Genomic DNA, 19,304 nt, shown 5'->3' with positions numbered 1-19,304 from the left:
TGTTGACACGGGCCCCACCTCAAGGAAGCAAGCAGTGGGACGCCGAGAGGCCAAGGCTGTAGATGCAGCAGTGACAGTCAGCTGAGGCCCACAAAGGCACCCTTCGAGCTGCTCGGAGAACACCGAGGAAACTCCCAGCTGGCAGAAATCAACACCCTCACAGCATCACTGCCCACACTTACCAAAATGCACTTCCCGGGTTCAAGGCTCCAGAGGGAGCTCTCGGTGTTGATCTTGTGGGTGAACTTTCCTTCCATGAGGACGCGCTCCCCGTTTTCCTCCAGCACGGCCACCCGGATGGAGCTGCTGCTGAGGGCCACAGAGACCTGGAACAGAGCGGAGGAGAATCATCTCACGCTGGGAAGGTGGTGACCGGTGTGCTCGAAGGTGGGAGGGGACGGAGGCTTCCAAGGCGCCTGACCACACACTGCAGGAGAACAAGATGCAAAACCAGCCCGAGGGTCACCAGGCTCTCTGAATGACAAAAACCATACCAACCAGTTCACGCGTGAAGCAGCCTCTGCATCATCATCTCCTTCAAGGAAACGCACTAGAAGATGTCTCGATATGCGTAACAGTAACGTGGGGGGCTTTGCGGGAACCGCTGGTTTCCCGCCGCAAAGTCTACTCCGGTTAGGGGAGGCCAACTCCCTGGGCAGAGGGCAAGCAGGGCCGGCAGCAGGGGCTGTGCTCCCCCGACGCCCACCCTGCTGTCTGGCGTGGACAGCAGCCCGGCCCTGGAGGACACGCCCGGAGGGGCAGAGCAGCCGCGAGCCCGGCTCTGCTGCCTGCCGGGAGCTGCCGTGCCATCTGTGGCCATAGCTCAGCTTTCACCCAGGAGGGTGAGGCCAGGTGCTCTGGTTTTATATTTTGTCGTTGTTCTCCCACCTCCTCATTCGCTGGAAACGCCCTCTCCCTGCTCTCACACGTCTGTCTCCACAACAGCGCTGGAGCTGCTGGACTGGGGTCTTTATTTCATGCATGTACCCCGGCCAGCAGGATCCCAAGCACGCGGACCCCAGGACCTTCAGCAGATCAGTAAACGGTAGAGGAAAGAAAACAGAACTCTGAGTCTGTTTTTCCCCCACTTCTTTTAAATTCTAAATTTTGTGTTTTATAACGTAAAAATCTTTTATAATAGTATTTGCATAATGTCCGCATTAGGCCTTTCTAATGCGGGTGGATGGTGTCAGTCAAGGCGTCAAAACGGTCTGCAGATGGCCCTCCCATGTCACTTGTGAAGTGCTTATTAAATGCACTTGAAAAGAAACCCTCAGTGTCACCGAATTTTCAAACTGGAGTCCACACCTGTCAGTGGAATCTGAAACTATAACCTACCTGTATTTTAAATAACCATAAATAAGCGATGGAAAGGAGAGAGATGCCTGCACACACCGTGTCCACATGCAGGCCCCAGGGGGGGTCCCGTGAGCCCCAGCTCCAACTGCACCCAATTTCTGAGAGAACGTACCACTTAAGTCGGTTCCGCTAAGGCACGGGCACAACTCACTTCACTCCCAGTTGCCCAACAGCGGCCCAGCGCACTCCTAGCCAGATGCAGACAACCGCTGGCCAAATCGGGGGTCCCTGACCACGAACTCGGACGTGCGGTGAACACCTGACAGAGCGGACCAAGGCTCCACCAGTCCTGGCCTCCCAGGAGCAAGCTCACTTTAACAAAGAAAATCCTCCAGCCAACTTTATGCAACAGGATAATTTCCAAACCTGGGTGAGCTTCTCACAACGCTCGTCTCTTATACAAAGGGAAGGGGATGTTCCCAAGCACCGAGGGGAAACCAGACCAGAGATGCTTCCAGGAGCTCCACTTCAAGATGTCACTCTGGGAGCAGGCGGCCATCCCCTGAAGTCCCTGACCCGCAGAGAGGACAGGAACAAAGCCCGCGGAGAAAAACCCCAGACCACACAGGGAAGAAGGGAGAGGCCAGGACAGAGAAACTTTCAACAACTCTATGGTGAGGAAGGAGAGGCGTGTGGCGACAGACAGCACAGAGCGGGGACAAGCACAGCCGAAGGGCGTTTCCGGCTGGCAGTCAGCAGGTGTGGAGCACGGAGGCGGAGCGGCTGAGTCAGTCCACGGGCAGCTGTGCCAACGGAAGCCCCGTCACAGGGATAAGAACCCACTGGGTGCTGTGGAGCTACAGGGGGCCCTGCTCCAGAACAACTGGCCGGCAGTCTGAGGGAACTGGGTGGACACCCAGCCCAACACACGGCAAGGCAAAGCCAGCCAGCTCCTCAGCTGTGAGCAGCGAAGGGAGCAGCAGACCTCAGACACGTAAAGGAGAAAACCGCCGACATCATCCCACGCTCCTAAGAACGGGGAAGATTGCTGTTTGTTTGTTTTCTTTTCTGCCACACCACACGCAGCACGCGGGGTCCACCCGGGGATGGAACCTGTGCCCCCTGCGGTGGAAGTGTGCAATCCTAACCACTGGACCACCAGGGAGTTCCCAATATATATATATATATATTTTTTTTTTTTTTTTTTTTTTTTTTGCGGTATGCGGGCCTCTCACTGTTGTGGCCTCTCCCGTTGCGGGGCACAGGCTCCGGACGCGCAGGCTCAGCGGCCATGGCTCACAGGCCCAGCCTCTCCGCGGCATGTGGGATCTTCCCGGACCGGGGCACGAACCCGTGTCTCCTGCATCGGCAGGCGGATTCTCAACCACTGCGCCACCAGGGAAGCCCAGCCAATATATTTTTTAAATAGAAAAACTAACAGGGAACTAAGGACTGCATTCTATGAGAAAAGGCAGCAGCACAAAAAGACAGACTTAGGTTAAAAAAAAAAAAAAAAAAAAGTAAAGATTACAGAGCTAATTAGGAAAAAAGGGAATTCTAAAATATTTCCAATTTATACCCTTGGAGAGATCTGAGAAGATGCGGTATCTATAGAAGCAGAATAAAACATGAAAACAGAACTAGACAAAACAAACACTTAGAAAAAAAAAGAGAGTGAAAATAAGATTTTCAACAGAAAGGCTGGAAGATAAAGTCAAAGAAATCAAGGTAGAGCCAGAAACCAATCCAGGCGATCAGTTTGGCATTCCAGAAACTGTGACAGCAACAAGACAATTTTCCAGAGCTTAAGAAAAATATGGCTTCAGTTTAAAAGGACCCACTGAGGGCTGAACAGAATGAATGAAAGATGACTTACACAAGCTCATGACATTTCATGCCACTGAGTATTTAAAATAAGGTCTTAAAAGTTCCAAATAGGAGGGAAAAAGTTTACTCACAAAGAACCAGAATGGAAGACATGTCTAGAATCAGTAACAGCGGATGTAAGAAAACAGGAGAATAATGCCTTCTATCTTGTTAGGGGAGATTTTTTTTTTTTTGGCCACACTACACAGCTTGCAGGATCTCAGTTCCCCGACCAGGGATCGAACCCGGGCCAGAACAGTGAAAGCCCAGGCTCCTAACCACTAGGCCAGCAGGGAACTCCCAGAAGAGTATTTTTTAAAGTTAGAATTCTATACAAACTCAAAGCACAAAATAAGTGAAAGTTTAAAATAACCGCATTTTAAGACACTCAAGGACACTGCATTTATTACCACACATCATTTCAAGAAAGTTACTTGAGTCTATACCACAACAAAATGAGGATGAAAACAGAGGAAGATCCTGGATGAGAAGGGGGGTCAAAATCCACTTATAAAATGAGTAAGTTCTGGTGATCTAATGTACAGCATGGTGACTGTAATTAACAATACTAAACGGTACATGTGAAAGTTGCTAAGAGAGTAGAACTTAAAAGTTTTCATCACAAGAAAAAATTTATAACTATGTGAGGTGATGAATGTTAATTAAACTTATTGTGGTAATCATTTTGCTGAACACACACATCCCAAATAATTATGTTGTACACCTGAAATTAATACAACATTATATGTCAAATATATCTCAATAAAACTAGGGGAAAAAAAGAGGACGATCCAACAAGGATCTAAAACACAGTGAATTTAATCTAGAAGTGCAGTGAAAAGAAGTTCCAGGATGCAAGCTATACAACCAAACTAGAAAATAATCAGTCCGGATGGGAGTCAGAGGTGAGAGGGTCTGCAGGAAGTGATTTCTAGAGAATACACAGTACTAGTGAGAGTCTGAGTAATTCTGAGATTATGATGAAAGTGTACTATTTTTTGACAAGAAGAAAAGACAGCCAGAAACTCCAGAAAAACAAAAAACTATACAAGAAATCCAAAGGGATGTAATGAAAATGGAGTAAGGACCTGCAAAACAGCTTGACGGGAGACCAGAGCCCTGAGTGTGAGGGGTGGTGGGCTCAGGGCACTTGCACTCTCAGGGTCCCGAGAGCCTGAGCCAGATGACACGGAAAATCCTAGGTCCCCTGAGACTCTCCCAGGCAGCTACCCTGGCTGGCAGGCATGGCTGAGGCCCTGGGGCCATGGCGGCAAACACCAGAGGCCAGAGCCACCCTGGTGGGGCCGACAGAGGGAATGGGGAGGGGGGGGGTAGGGGGGCGGCACATCATCTGTGCTGAAGGTGGGGCCGCGAGGCTATTTATTCATAGTTGACAACTTGACAACATATGCATAGAAAACATCTGCCCAAAGATCCCAGAAACTAGTACCGTGATTTCTGAGGTTGGTGTGGGGGCTGGTATAGGACAAAAGGGCAGAGGCAGGAAAGAAACCTCTCCTTGTACATTTTATTCTTTTGAATAGGTAAATGTCCTATGCATTCAAACAAAAACAATTTTTAAACTGATAAATACAGCCTATTAGCCTTTTCTGCTATGAAAGTTTCCTATAAAAAAGAGTCTTCCTACATTTTTTCTAAACGCCTTCTAAGAAGGGAACACCGTGTAATAGAGCTTTTAAGTACAAATTCCTACAGCTGAATCAAGCTCTGGGGCACAGTGTCACTGTACAAGACATGCCCAGGGGCCTTGGTGCTGTTCTGGAAGGTTCCCATGGTGAGGCGAGATGGCACGCAGCATGGCCGTGAGCCCACCAGCCAGCAGGAAGGACCTCATCAGTCAGTAAAGACCACACACAATCTCCAAGAGGAAAGATAATACTGAGAAGGAAAGTAATTCACTTGTCACTCAATGTCATCCAGTCATGACTGTGTGCAACAATACCACGACATTTTCCACGCAAAAGACAACTGATCACAGACAGGGTGGAGGTGGGTGCCGGGCCCTGCGCTCTGCTCCACCACCATCTCACCGGACAGTGTGGCACCTTAGCGGTTTATGTCTCCAGGAGAGCTCTCTCATCTGCAAAACGACAAGTCAGACTCAAACTCTCCGGAGTTCAATTTTCCTGCATTAAAATCCTATGATTCAATGAAATGCCAGGTTTATAACCAGCCCCAGCTGACATTAGCGATCACACATACACCGTCCTGATGGCAAAGTTCCTTCTCCCTACCCCATGGCTACGCTGAGGAAAGAATGGGGAACTCGGCTGCTTTTCCCGTGCAGAGCAGACAGAACAAAGAACGTGATGAAGCAAAGACGTAACTACATTTCACTAATGAATGAAAACAAAGCTTCATTCTGAGAAGTTTTCCATTAGATGCACCAGCAAAATGATAAAAACAACAAAGACCAAAAAAACGGTCGCATGTAAAATAAGAACGCTTGAACTTAAAGCGTTACGCACATGCATTTATCTGTCCCCCACTACCCTTTACAGGCAAATACGTTTTCCACAGGGAAAAAATCCACAAGGAGTAAAGGAGGGGCAATGTTCTGAGGCCTCAAGCACCAAGCTACAGCTGAAGAAGAGGGGGCCCAGGAGCCCCCTGCATGAACCCCCAGTGCTGGCACACCTGCCCATTACCCCCAACACCCCTGGCCCCTCACACACAGAGCAAACTACAAACCCAGAACAACTGCGACTTCATCAGCTGAGCCGCTACAGTCACAGCTACCATCATGATGCTATCTGATAGGTGCCACAGACAAAAACCAAAAATAAACACTGCTGACAGGTAGCTGTGACAGGTACCGCAGGGAAGAGCTGGAAAGGAGCCAGCCCAGAAAGAAAGTGGCAACTCAGAAAAAACCCTTAGGCCAGCAAAAGCCGAGAGACACAAAATAAACTTATCCCTAGGTTTAAAGTGAGGCATGCCTAAAACTCTTTAGATCACCAAGAACTAGAGAGACCATGAATTTTCCAAAGGTTGCAGTATAAAAGCGACCTGGAATTTGAAAGTTGCTAAGAGAGTAAATCTTAGGAGTTCTCATCACACACACACACACACACACACACACACACACACACACACACACACACACAGTTCTGTAATATGGTGAGCATGTTAACCAGACTTATTGTGGTGATCATTTCACAGTACACACAGATATCAAACCATTATTTTGTACACCTGAAACTAATATAACACTGTATGCCAATTATACATCAATTTTTTAATGACACGGGGGAAAATACTATTGAAGGAGAAAAAGAAATTCAACCACGTAGGAGACTAGTGTAAATTAAGTCAGCAGGTCACGAAGTGCCAACACTAGATAAATAAATGCCTTACGGGGAACACGCCTCTTCCAATCCCGGCGTCACAAACACTCAGGCTCATCCACACCCCCCGAGTGGCGGGAGCACTGGCTCCAGAGCAAGCCAGCCTGGAGAGACCCTCACCACCTCCACGTTTCCCCCACGCACACCGCGACACCTCGAAGCGCTGCTGGGAAGAAGGGCCCGAGGGGTGCCCGGCTGCACAGAGCTGGTTGGGCCAACAGCCTGTTCGTGCTCCGCACGGCACCTGCCACAGCCTGGAGCTGTACTGGCGCACCTGCTGTCATCACCTGAGCCCCACGCAGGCCAGCCCCAGAGCGGCAATCTTGTTTGAGTCTTGGGGACCAACGTGTGGTCAGTAAACGTCTAATGCAGAAATGAGCAAAAGCCAGGGCTATCCTCAGTGAAAGCGAGGCCATCTCCTCCCAGAGGTCACAGCAAGTGGAGTCAGGAGGCTTAGATATGACTGAGGCATGACGGTCTGTCCCTTAGCGCAACGAGACGAAGGACAGGCCCCTCACAACACACTGCTCGTGGCAGAGGGGCGTCGTGAGACTGACACCCCAATGACCAGTGTACACGTCTGAGATGCCGTTTTCAATGGGAAGGTTTCTGGATGGCTGTGGGAAGTTCAGCAAGAGATGTCAGGTAACCGGTGTCTCTTAAAGAAAGAGAAAATAACTAGTTGTGGTTTTTTTGGTTTTTTTCGGTTTTGGCCGCACAGCGCAGCTTACGGGATCTTAGTTCCCCGACCAGGGATTGAATCCGCATCATCGGCAGTGAAAGCACGGGGTCCTAACCACTGGACCACAAGGGAAGTCCCCAAAATAACTAGTTTTAGGTTGGGCCTAACACAAGTCCTTCCAGAGAAAGCTCCAGAAGTTCACGGAGAAGTTAGAAGACAGATACTAGACCAGGAAGCTGTAACATTTTTAGCCAAGTAGTGAAGTATACTAACCAACGCTTTTCATAATTTATTCGCCTACACACAAAGCAATCCTACCAAAAAACAAAATGAAAATCAACACCTGACCCACTAAAACTCTAAAGGATGCTGAACAAACTAGTCTGACAAGGAAGGTCAGCCTGCACCCACTGTGACCCCCCACAATCAGAGGGAACACGGTCATCAAAAGTTGGACTCCGTAGGGATGACCCCTAGTTACCTGCTCTGACCTGGATCCTAAAGTCCATTGGGTCACGGGTCACTGAGCCCTGGTGAGATCTCCTGGGATGGGGTGGGAAAGGGAGAAAGGCAGGAATGAGCAGACAGTGCCGCTGCAGCCACCACCCCCGTGACACCCTGACGCACACCCACGTGGAGCCGGGAAGGCTCAGGGGCTCCTGTCCTGCTCCTGTCTTCTGTGCTGCAGAATGAACTGCACTCGTCTGACGCTGGCGGAAAGCAGCAGTATTCTAGAGGCTTCCCCGGGCCCCACCCAGACTCCTGCACAGGGCAGGCCTGCTTTAGGTGGAGCCTAGGGAACCAGGGAGGGAGAAGCAGGGGCCTCAGGACGGGGGTGGGGTGGAGGGGAGGCCTGGAGGGGCTCACTCACTGCCCAGAGCCTGGATCCACACACGTATCCAGACCAGCAGGAGCCACTTTACACGGCATCGTTTCTCAAAAATGTATATGAAACTCAACTTCTGTTTTACATGCTCTGGGACCTTCTCTTTTAAAGAAGCCAGCAGTTATTTTGCTTTATAAAGTGAGGAGTGGGACACAGGGAAAACAGCATGAGCTTTCGAAGCAAACACACCTGAATCAAAACCATGGCTTTACCACTGCACCCATTCAGCCATTCACTCCTTCAAAAACATTCGGACAGTGCTCACGGTCCCTGGCATAGCAAGAGTGAGGGAGACACACGGTGACTTTTCCATGTCAACCTGGATAACCAAGTAACTTCTCTCGGCCTCAATTTCTCATCTATAAAACAAAAAAGATACTACTTACTTTGCAGGTTGTAGTTTCTCATTATGACTGAAATAAGGAAACAGTTTCTGGCATATATCAGAATTTTTTATATTATGGATTATAGTAACAATGTCCCATTTCACATGAGAGTTTTTCCTTTAAAGTGATGCCTACCTATTTCCAACGAGCTACAATCATGTTATTCTCAGCAACGTCCCCAAGTAAACATCTCTCTCCCGCTAAAAGATTAAATTTCTACTCACTCAAGCTCATTAAGATGGAGAAATCAGCTGAAGCTGTAAATGTTACAACTCCGCAGAGCACAGGACTGGAAGTCCACTTGTCACTACAGAACCTGTAGTTCTTTGCTTTGCCTCTTGGGACTCCACTTTCTCCATCTGTGAAATGGGTATAACAACAATTGCCTTGCCTACTCTGTAGTGCTTTTGCAGAGACTAAAGGCAATAAATGATATGAAAATACTGTCATTAAACAACAACAACAAAGCTCAGGTTCTATTCACATAGGGGGCTGAGCTGGGTCTCATACTTGACGTGGTTAAAGAGGATGTGGGGTGGCGGGCTTGTGACTGCAGAAAAGAAGCGGTTTTGTGTTGGTGGCTAAGCAGGGAGACCAGCTCCAGGGCAGCCCACAGCCTGAAGCCTATGCCCCACGGAAAGAAGCTGAGCAGAGACTCTGGGAAGAACCCCCGAGGTTACCTGCTTGCCCTTCACCACGTGCTTGGGCACCGGCACCTTGAGCTCCAGGTCAGTGTAGTCCTGGGACCAAGCGTAGTTCTCACGCACAGCACCATTGTAGCTGTCAGGGTTTCTCTGGAACTGCTCCTGCCTCCTGAGAAAGAACAAGAAGTAAGATGACAGCTCAGGCCCACACACAAGGCAGGAAGGCCACAGGGAACCCAGGTACATACTGCCTCTAGGTTGTGAGAATTTTCACCTAATCTCACTTCGTTTGTGCATCTAAAACTCTCCCTCTCTCTGGGCGATTTCCTTTCTGACCCCCCAGCTCGGGCTTCCTGGGAGGTCACAGGAACAAAGGGAAAAGCCAAGGAGAAGACCCTGAGTGCAGCACCCTTAAGGTTAGGAAAAGTATCTGCCACCACAGACCATGGCACAGCCTGGTCCTCCTGGTCTTCATGAAGCTTAGAAACCAGGCCAGCCCACAAACCAAAGAGCCTCATTAATAAAATCCTGGGGGGGACCTCCCTGGTGGCGCAGTGGTTAAGAATCTGCCTGCCAATGCAGGGGACACGGGTTCGAGCCCTGGTCCAGGAAGATCCCACATGCCGTGGAGCAACTAAGCCCGTGTGCCACAACTACTGAGCCTGCGCTCTAGAGCCTGCAAGCCACAACTACTGAGCCCACACACCACAACTACTGAAGCCTGCACGCCCTAGAGCCTGAGAGCCGCAACTACTGAGCCCGTGTGCTGCAACTACTGAAGACCACGTGCCTGGAGCCCATGCTCCGCAACAAGAGAAGCCACCGCAGTGAGAAGCCCACGTACTGCAACAAAGAATAGCCCCTGCTCACCACAACTAGAGAAAGCGTGCATGCAGCAATGAAGACCCAACGCAGTCAAAAAAAAAAAAAAAAAAATCCTGGGGCTTGTGGGTGCCTGGTTTCTCATAAACTACTTGGCAGGGCGTATCTCTTAAAAAAAAAAAAAAAAAAAGGCAAAACAAGTTCAGCCTACAGCTGCTCAACTTCAATCCTAATCCAACACCAGCCTCCATTTTCTCCTGGTAAATAAATGAAAGCCAAGGCAATGTACTAAACTGCAGGCTTTCCTAAGATGCTAGCAGTGTGCTTATGAGACAGCCTAGAAAAAACCCAGTCAGCCAAATCCTCCTGCACACGCATTACCAACCCAGCACAGATGCAAACAGGCATGGCCAAGAAGCTGATGTTAAAAATAAAATACAATAAAATACTTGCCACAGAATTTAACAGTGTTAATAATAGTATGAACACCATACAAAAATAAGTGTAGAGTCCATTATAGTGAGTTTTAGATCTAAATTAAAGACAGAAGCTTAGTCGGGGAGGAGGCAACACCTATGAGGAAGGATATCCCAAAAAACAGATTCATTTGGCCACCTTCTCCTGCCCTCGGAGAGCCCAGCAGATGCACCTGGAGGGAGAGGCCGACGGAGGAGATTCCACTCACTGTGAGCGTCTGCATGTGTGCAGATGGAAACACCCAGAAAAGGGTCAAGAACGCATGTAACCCCATCAGCCCCTCACCTCTGGTCAGGAGGGGTTGGGAGCGGTGGTTAATGAGGACACACTTTTTCTGGCAAAAGTTTTAAGCCAAGAACATGTTTACCTCCTGTGGGTATGCTTTACACACCTTGTATCTGAGGCTGGGCCTCCATCACAGCCCAGGCTCTCTGGGCTGGTAAACTGGTGGCTGATACAGGCTGAACCATGTGCCCCAAAATTAATATGCTGAAGTCCTAACTCTCAGCACCACATTTGGAGACAGGGTCTACACAGAGGTAATCCAGTTAGAATGAGGTCACTAGGGTGGGCCCTGATCCAATGGGACCGTGTCCTTAAAGGGAGGGAGATCCGGACACGAAGACACACGCACAGAGGGACAACGTGTAGAGACTCGGGGAAAAGACAGCCACATGGCGACGGCGATGCAGCTGCAAGTCAAGGGACGCTGAGGACTGTCAGCCGCCCCAGAAGCTGGAAGAGGCAAGGAAAGGCTCTACCCAGAGTCCCAAAGGGAATGCAGCCCTGCAACACCCTGATCCCGGACTTACGACTCCACAGCTATGGGAAGATTTATTTCTGTTGATCTAAGCCACCCAGTTTGTAGTACTTTTTGCAGCAGTTTAGGTCAGGAGCAGGGCTGGGCACTGACCAATCAGAACAGATGCCAGCCCCAAACTACCCGCTCACACGGCCAGGGAGAGATGGTGGGTCCCTGTGGGGACCTAGAGCCACAGAGAAAGCAGGGTGGGGCAAAGGAGACAGGAATGGTCAAAGCCTGGTCACGGGGTGGTCAGAGTAAGCTTCATGTGGATGCCACCAGTGCAAGCGTCTGCAAAGGGGGTTCAGTGATGAGAGGAAAGCTTTCAATATACTATAGAACTGACAAAGGACATGCAGCTTTTGTGCATGGTACAGGTTCAGTCTTCTAAGAAAACACACACAAAGACGTGTGTGTATGTATAAAAGGGAGTCCATTAAGCCTCTGTGGTTGTCTCTGGGCAGCAGGATCACAAGACAGTTTGATTTTCTTTTCTGTATCTTTAGGTATTGTCCAAATTCCCTACAACATGCAGATGCTTTACCACCAGGAGAAAAAGAGCTGTCTTTAAGAACACACTGACAGAAGATGGTGATCTGCCCTGTGGCCCCCACTCCTGGGAGCTCTCCAGTGGCCACGCCAGCCTGCTTGCCTCCTGAGCCCCTGAAACAGGTCCGGGGGACAGGGTGGCCCAAGACCCACGTGTCCCTGACCCACAGGCTTCCTCCCCACTCTAGCACCTACCGCAGCCGTAAAGCTCACATCTGACAAACACCTGAACGTGCACAGAATACCGCCAATGAGCACCGAGTAACAGGCGGGAGTGGGAGAAGGCCCGACCCTCCCCGCACATCCTCTCTGTATGGCCTTTTGAATCGTGTGTGTACGTTACCTATGTGAAATAATCAAGGTTATGAAAACACAGAAATAAAATACCCACACAAAAAATAAAAGCCCATGTGGCCTGGCACTGGCAGCGGTTAGGAAATAAACCTAAGGACCCCTCAAAGTGGGGGGACAGCTACTTCCCATGACATACGGCTAAGCCCTTATCGGCTGCCATCCACGTGGGCCCTCCGACCAGGACGGGCAGCAGACGAGCAGAGGATGGGAGATGCCACGAGGTCTCACCTCCTCAAGGGACCACCCTCCACCCCAGAGCAGGAGGGGCGCTGCTCAGGCAGCATCGCAGGGGGGGCGGCTCAGCAGGCACTTGCCCCCCGCCCCCCCAAGACCTGCAGCCTCTTCCCAGCGGAGCCAGGAGTCACTCCCAGCACAGATCACCAAGGTGCTAGGTGTTTTTAACTCTCGAAATCCACCTTCTCTTTAAATACAGTTGATGATTTCTAGCCACCAGTGTGCAACAGTAAGTCTCCTGTCATGTGCAGGTGCTCTGGGCCCCCGCCCTCACCCTGTCCCCCCTGACCAGCCTGCGGCCACACCCCTGCAGCTGCTGGCCAGCGCTGGGGGTGGGGAAGGGGGAAGCAGGGCAGGGAGTGGGAAGGCGGGGGAGGAGCATGAATCAGCAGCCAGGGCTGGCCACAGGCCTCACTGCAGCCCCCACACCTGAGGAGCCGCAGCACCGGATTACAGGGCTGCCACCGTGTTAAAGGAAAAGCCAGGCCCTGTGTCTCCAAGGGACCGGCTCTGCCGGGCAGACGCCCACAGCCAGCACCACCTGCACAGGCGGGAGATGAGCTCAGGCCGCCCCCACTCTCCCCCTCCACGCCCCTGCAACGCGCGGTGTGGGAATTAGAACAGCCAGTGGCGAGTAGGAGGAGTCCTGAGTAAAAGGGGTCACAGCCCCCAGATAAAGGCTTCTGTAAGCAGTAGGCTGGTGCCCATAAAGGGAATGGGTTATAATTCGGGGAGCAGCTGGGGCTGCTCTCAAGCCCCTTCCCAGGCTCCCGGGGTTGGGGGTGGCTCCCCCTCCGTGAAGACAGGTGCTGGGCAGTGCTCACCAGGTTCCCAGAGCCAGAAAGAGCTGCTTTCACCCTGGAACATCCTGTCTCCAACACTCACACTTGCCCCTCATGACCTAAGGCAAAGGTCACCTCTCCAATGTCCTCAGTGGTGCCCACGTGTGACAGCTCTGGACACACCTCCCTACCCACCTGTAGATGCCACTGCCCCTGAACCCAGTGGGAGGGGCCAGGGCTTATGTGTGCATGAGCACACGTGGCGTGCATGGGTACGTGTGCATGAGCACATCATGCGACCATGTGTGCTGTAAGAATGTGTGTGGTGTGCGCGTGTGTTCTAAGCATGTTTGTGGTGCGTGTACGGGGTATATTAGGTGGTCAGTAGACAGCAGCTCATCCTCTCTCTTCACAGACCAGCTCCACCTCTCATCGACTTCCTTCTCTTCTCAGTGATCCCACCATATCCCACATGTGGATGGGAGCCACAGCCATTGGAAACACAGTGATTTTTCCTCTGGATTTCTGCATTTTCCAACCTATACAAAGTGAGCATTGTTAGAACACTTGCCCACCTCGGAGCCCCAACCCCCTGCTTCGGAAGCCCAGCACCAACTGTGCCCTCCTGGAAGCAGGTCCACGGGCGGCGTTCTCAGCACTGCAATGTGACTGGCGGGGCCTGGATCCTTAGCCACTGTGACTGTCTGGGATGGCCACGCCACACTACGTCACACCACGTCACACTTCACCTCTGCAGCTTAAAAAGGAAAGGGTCAGATGGCAGCATCTGTCCACATGACCCGCCCAGGGGGCGCTCTGCACCAGGCGGCCCACCGTCCTCCCCAGCCTCCTGCCCAGTCTCCTCTGGGGCCCCCCACCTGCAGGATCCTTTTTAGTACCTGCCTCTTCTCAGCTCCTCAGGCAACAGGAGCCAACATCACCGGGCCCCAGGTGCGGGGCTCAGAGCCCTCTACACCAGGCCCAGCGGTCACTGAAAACCCCGCGTCCACAGCACTCAAGGCCCGAGGCCGACCCCATGTCACTGGGTGCCAGCCACGAAACCTCAAGCAGGTCATGGCACTCCGGTCCCTGGTCCCCAACCATAAAACCAGAACACTGACAGCTCTGTCCCAAAGAGTGGCCAAGAAGAGTAAGCGAGACAAACGTGTAAAATGGCCAAAATGGGAAAATGTTCAGGGTCACCGCCCTCCGCACACTGGATCACTGCCCTCTTCAGTGCCTTCCCATGCAGTTAGAAAGTCTGCCTACAGACGCAAGACTCAACAAGTGACTTTTATGAAGAGAGATTTCTTGACGTTCTGGGGCATTCAGGGAGGGAAGTTATGCATTTTGCCTAATAAGCTTACAGTTTTACCCTTGAGTTTCTTTTTAAAAATCTAGCATCAATAAGTTTATCTACACCGATCTCACCAGTTTAGCATCTGCCACCAATCGGTCTCTCCAGATAGTAGGGGGCCTGCCTCACCAACAGGACCAGAGCCCCTGTGGAGAGGTGGCTAGTCTCCAGTCGGCCTAAGCTAAATAGTCCCCTGAAAGCAAAGATGCCATTCAAGGTGAGGAGGGTCCCGTGAGAGGCACACATGAGACCCCCACAGGGCTCCTGCTGGCCAAAGATGGGACAATTTGAGCATCAAAAAGAATAATGTGAAATCGTTAAAGATCCATGAGCTCATAAAACCCCAGTGGTCACCTCTGGTGAGCAGAGTATACCTCGGTCTGAAAATTAATTTTTTTTAAAAAAAGTTCTACAGGAACTGGAATTTCAGAAAAGCCAAGTCCCTCTATAAGATAATAAATGAAGGTATAACAGAATGAAAAAATCACCACTGTGTAAACTACAATGGAAACGTGAGTCTGGGCAGCATCCCTTGACAGACGCTGAGCGCTAGGTGAGCGGCGGATGGGAGTCTGCCCACAGAAGGATCAGAAGATCGCCTATGTCCGCAACAGCCAGATACCAGGCACCTCCTGAGAGAGCCTCACCTTTGCTGTAGTCCTGCACCTACGCTGGGCCTTAAATCCACTCCACCGCCACAGGTCTAATCACCGGACTATAGAGAGCACAAGGGACAGAGAACACGTTCATCAAAACCATGTACACAGGGCTTCCCTGGTGGCGCAGTGGTTACGAATCCACCTGCCAATGCAGGGGACACGGGTTTGAGCCCTGGTCCGGGAAGATCCCACATGCCACGGAGCAACTGAACCCGTGTGCCACAACTACTGAGCCACGCGCCACAACTACTGAAGCCCGCGTGCCCTAGAGCCCACGTATCACAGCTACTGAGGCTGCATGCTGCAACTACTAAAGCCTGTGTGCCTAGAGCCCATGCTCCGCACCAAGCCACTGCAATGAGAAGCCCGCGCACCACAATGAAGAGTAGCCCCCGCTCGCTGCAACCAGAGAAAGCCCGTGTGCAGCAACGAAGACCCAACGCAGCCAGAAAAACACCACCACCACCAAAAAAAAAAAAAAAAAAACCAGCCAGGTCCAGAATTTGGAAAATTACAATAGACAAAACTCTAAGTTTCTTTACAAATAAATGGCATAAAATGAAAAAAGAGAAGGGAAATGATTCTAAATTAAGAGACTTAGAAGATACAGCAACCAAATGTAATGTTTGGACCTGCTGGAATACTATTTTGAAAAAAACCAACTGAAAAAAGACATTTTGAGACAATCAGGAAAGAGTGAACACAGGCTGGACATTAGATGATTATAAGGAACCATAAATTTGTAAGTTATGATAATTACATTAAGCCCTTATTTTTTTACTGAAGTATATATATGGGTGAAGTCTGTGATTGCTGGGATTTGCCATATCAAAAAAAAAAAAAAAGTCTGGGATTAGGGAGAGAAATGAAACATGAATCATGACATGCTGCTAACAAGGAAGGGGGGGAACCTTGTGGACATTCGTTATGCTACACTTTCCTTTTTGTGTCACAAAACCTGAAGGATGTGTCTTGGCTATGCACCCAGGAGTGGGCCTGCTGGGTCAAGGGTGTAAAAGTAAGCATCCCACCCTTAAGAGGCAGTGCGAACTCATTTCTAAGGGCTGCCCCAATTCACGTGCACCAGTGGTGTGCAGGAGGTCCCGCCAACCCATGGGGTCATGTTCAACACTGGCACACTTTCTAAAGTTTTATCGAGTAAAAATATATAAAAAATAGTATTTCCGTATGGTCTTGATTCACATTTCCCTGCGTATTAATGTCAACTGGCTGTGTATGCGACTCATTTCTGCGAAATTCCTGCTACAGCTTTTGTTTGTGCTTTCCCTGGTTTGAAGAAGTTCTCTATAAACTTTCGATAAGAATTCTTCGTTGGTTTCATAGCTTACAAACATCTTCTCCCGGTTTATTAACTTGTCTTCCTACTTCCTTCCAGATGTCTGATTAACTCAAGCTCCATCACTACCATCAAAAGATCTTCACAGCTCCTCACCTCCCTGAGGTCTAAAGGGTGTCGTTGCGCCTATTTTCTAACAGGAATACTCTAATTTTTTTAACCTCTACTTTTTGGAGTTATTGCTCCCTTTGCATTCAACATGGTTTCCTTGTGTAGTCCTTTCTTCTCTTGACCAGTTGTACCAGGAGCTCGTCTAAATATAAAGGGAAAGTCCAGCTGAGGAACATAGAGGGGCCAGCTGGGGACAGGACTGGCCCGTGGTCACTGCGTGCACCAGCCCAGCTCCTCTGGGATGCCTTCCATTCCTTAGCGCCCACTCATGGCCAAGACTCTGTCAGGAAGGCTCAGTTTAAAAAAAAAAAAAATTCTTACAAAAAGTATATTTTGAAAATGTGCTTTTAACATTGTAAAATTAATTCTGTAGCACAGTTAAAAATATGAGACGATTCTATATTTACCTAAAATAAATGAGGCAAGGTGCTTGGAGTCTCATGATACGCCCATGAGTCATTTGACAGGTGTTAATGCAAATTTAGGGAAAGTCTTTGACAATCTGTATCAGATGGTCAGCCAACAAAAACATAATCAATATTTACTATGAACTCTTCTAATTAACTAAAGATATAAGTTGGTTATAGTGAGACTTTTTCTTAAATCGTGTTAATTATTTCAACAAGGGAAGGAGGTATTCCAATTTTTTACAAGTATATAAATGTGAAATATACATTTAAAAACTAGATAATCTACTCCATGAATATGCTGAATTCTTAGTCTTTAACTCAATTTTCTATTCCTAGTCATCCAAAATCAGGACAGTTATGACCAGCTTTACTATTTCAAGTCCCAACAGACCTCCCAGTTGAGGAATGCAAGCAGACCTCAGAGGTAAGGTGGGTTTTGTCCCAGACCACCACACCGCCACAATAAAGTGGGTCACGTGAATTTTCTGGTTTCCTAATGCATGCAGAAGTTATATGTACTCTACACTATACCAGATAACTACTCTGTAGTCTGTTAAGTGTGCAACAGCATTATGTCTAAAAAGACAATGTACATACCTTAATTAAAAATACTTTATTGCTAGAAAATGCTGACCATCACCTGAGCCTTCGGCGAGTCAAAATCTTCGTGCTGGTGGAGGGTCTTGCCTTGGTGCCGGTAGCTGCTGACTGATCAGGGTGGTGGGTGCTGAGGGCTGGGGTGGCCGCGGCCATTTCTTAAAACAAGACAACAGTGAAGTCCCCCGCATCGATCCACTCTTCCTTTCACGAATGATCTCTCCAGCAGGCAATGCTGTTCGACAGCATTTTACCCACAGGAGAACTTCTTTCAAAATTAGAGTCAATCCTCTCAAACCCTGCTGCTAAGTTTATGTAATATTTAAATCCTCTGCTGTCATTTCAGCAATCTTCACAGCATCTTCACCAGTAGATTCCATCTCAAGAAATCACTTTGCTCATCCATAAGAAGCAACTCCTCATCCGTTAAAAGTTTTATATTTACAACAAATATAATAATGATGAAAAGGTTTGAAATATTGGGAGAAGTACCAAAATGTGTGACACCGAGACCTGAAGTGAGCAGACAGTGCTGGGAAAATGGCGCTGCAAGGTCTGCTTGACAGAGGGCTGCCGCAGGCCTCCAACTTGTAGGAAACACAGTATCTGCGATGCACGGTAAAGCAAAGCGCAATAAAGTGAGGTACAGCCTGCAATTAGACCAGAGGGAAAACAACACCCAAACCTCAGAAGGGGTGAACCCAGCAACAGAGCCACTTGTCAGAAACGCCTGCATCAGAAACTGCCCGTGAAGACAGCGTAACAAGGGGCAAGAGGTCCAGTGAGGGGATGAAACGGAATCCCAAACAGATGCATGCATGAGAACCGAGCACTGCCACACGCTCACCACAGATGCAGACTAGAAGCCACACCTGGCTGCAACATCAACAAGCCTCAGCACTCAGCCCCTGCCCGCATTAGCACTGACTATTCATGACAGCAACTTCCCCAAAGAGCCCTCAACTCTTCCATGAATGTAAACTCAACCCCCAGTTTACACCCAGCCTCTGAATCCACCCTCAAAATCATAGCCTTGCAGTTTCCACCAATCCTGACTATCCTCACCCAGTCCTAATCAAGACTCCCACCCCACTTTCTCACTTTGAAAGATCCACCTTATATCAAACTTCTAATTCTCAGCAAGTTCTGGCCTTACCACCCCCCTCCGAGAGGCTGTCAGAGCTTTGGAGGTGGTGCTGTCCCTCCCGGGCTGAGCAGTACTCAGCTGTCTCACCAACAGATGACACGGTGGTCTCTGGGGCTGCCGTGCGCAGGCATGCGACGCGTGCATGCAATGTGGATGTCAGGACACAGCAGGGTGTCTCTGAACCCATAGGGTCTGCTCTTTCTGATGCTGACATCCCATAATAAGTGAAGTTCATCAAGTCCTGCTTCAGGTGGACCAAGTTGTGATGAATGAAAAGTACCATACTGAACGAGAGAGATCGGCGTTACTTTTACTGAAAGTAAAAATCAAAACACAGGAAACTAGGGAGGGCTGAGGAGGGCTTCCCTGGGCCCAGGTGAAGAGGCGGTGAAAGTGTCAGGGTTGAGGGGCAAGCCTCAGGCCATACAATCGGCTGGCCACCTCTGTCCTGGTGACAAAAAGAACCGGTTAATGACACCGCCACTATTACTGTCAAAGAATTTACAGCCCAATCC

General features: G+C 49.6%; 1 protein-coding gene across 1 annotated transcript in view; it reads right to left on the bottom strand.

Moving 5' to 3' along the window:
• NUDCD3 (NudC domain containing 3) overlaps window positions 1-19,304 on the bottom strand; it is a 75,213-nt gene that overhangs the window by 14,839 nt on the left and 41,070 nt on the right. Inside the window, exons 3-4 of the mRNA XM_059074623.2 lie at window positions 9,168-9,300; window positions 183-326 (exon numbers count right to left, since the gene is read on the bottom strand). Coding sequence (XP_058930606.1) covers window positions 183-326; window positions 9,168-9,300 — 277 coding nt within the window. The remainder of the gene's footprint in view (window positions 1-182; window positions 327-9,167; window positions 9,301-19,304) is intronic.

Source organism: Kogia breviceps, chromosome 9 (genome assembly GCF_026419965.1).
Source record: "Kogia breviceps isolate mKogBre1 chromosome 9, mKogBre1 haplotype 1, whole genome shotgun sequence".
Classification (NCBI taxonomy): Eukaryota; Metazoa; Chordata; class Mammalia; order Artiodactyla; family Physeteridae; genus Kogia; species Kogia breviceps.
This window is presented reverse-complemented; position numbering and strand designations above follow the sequence as displayed.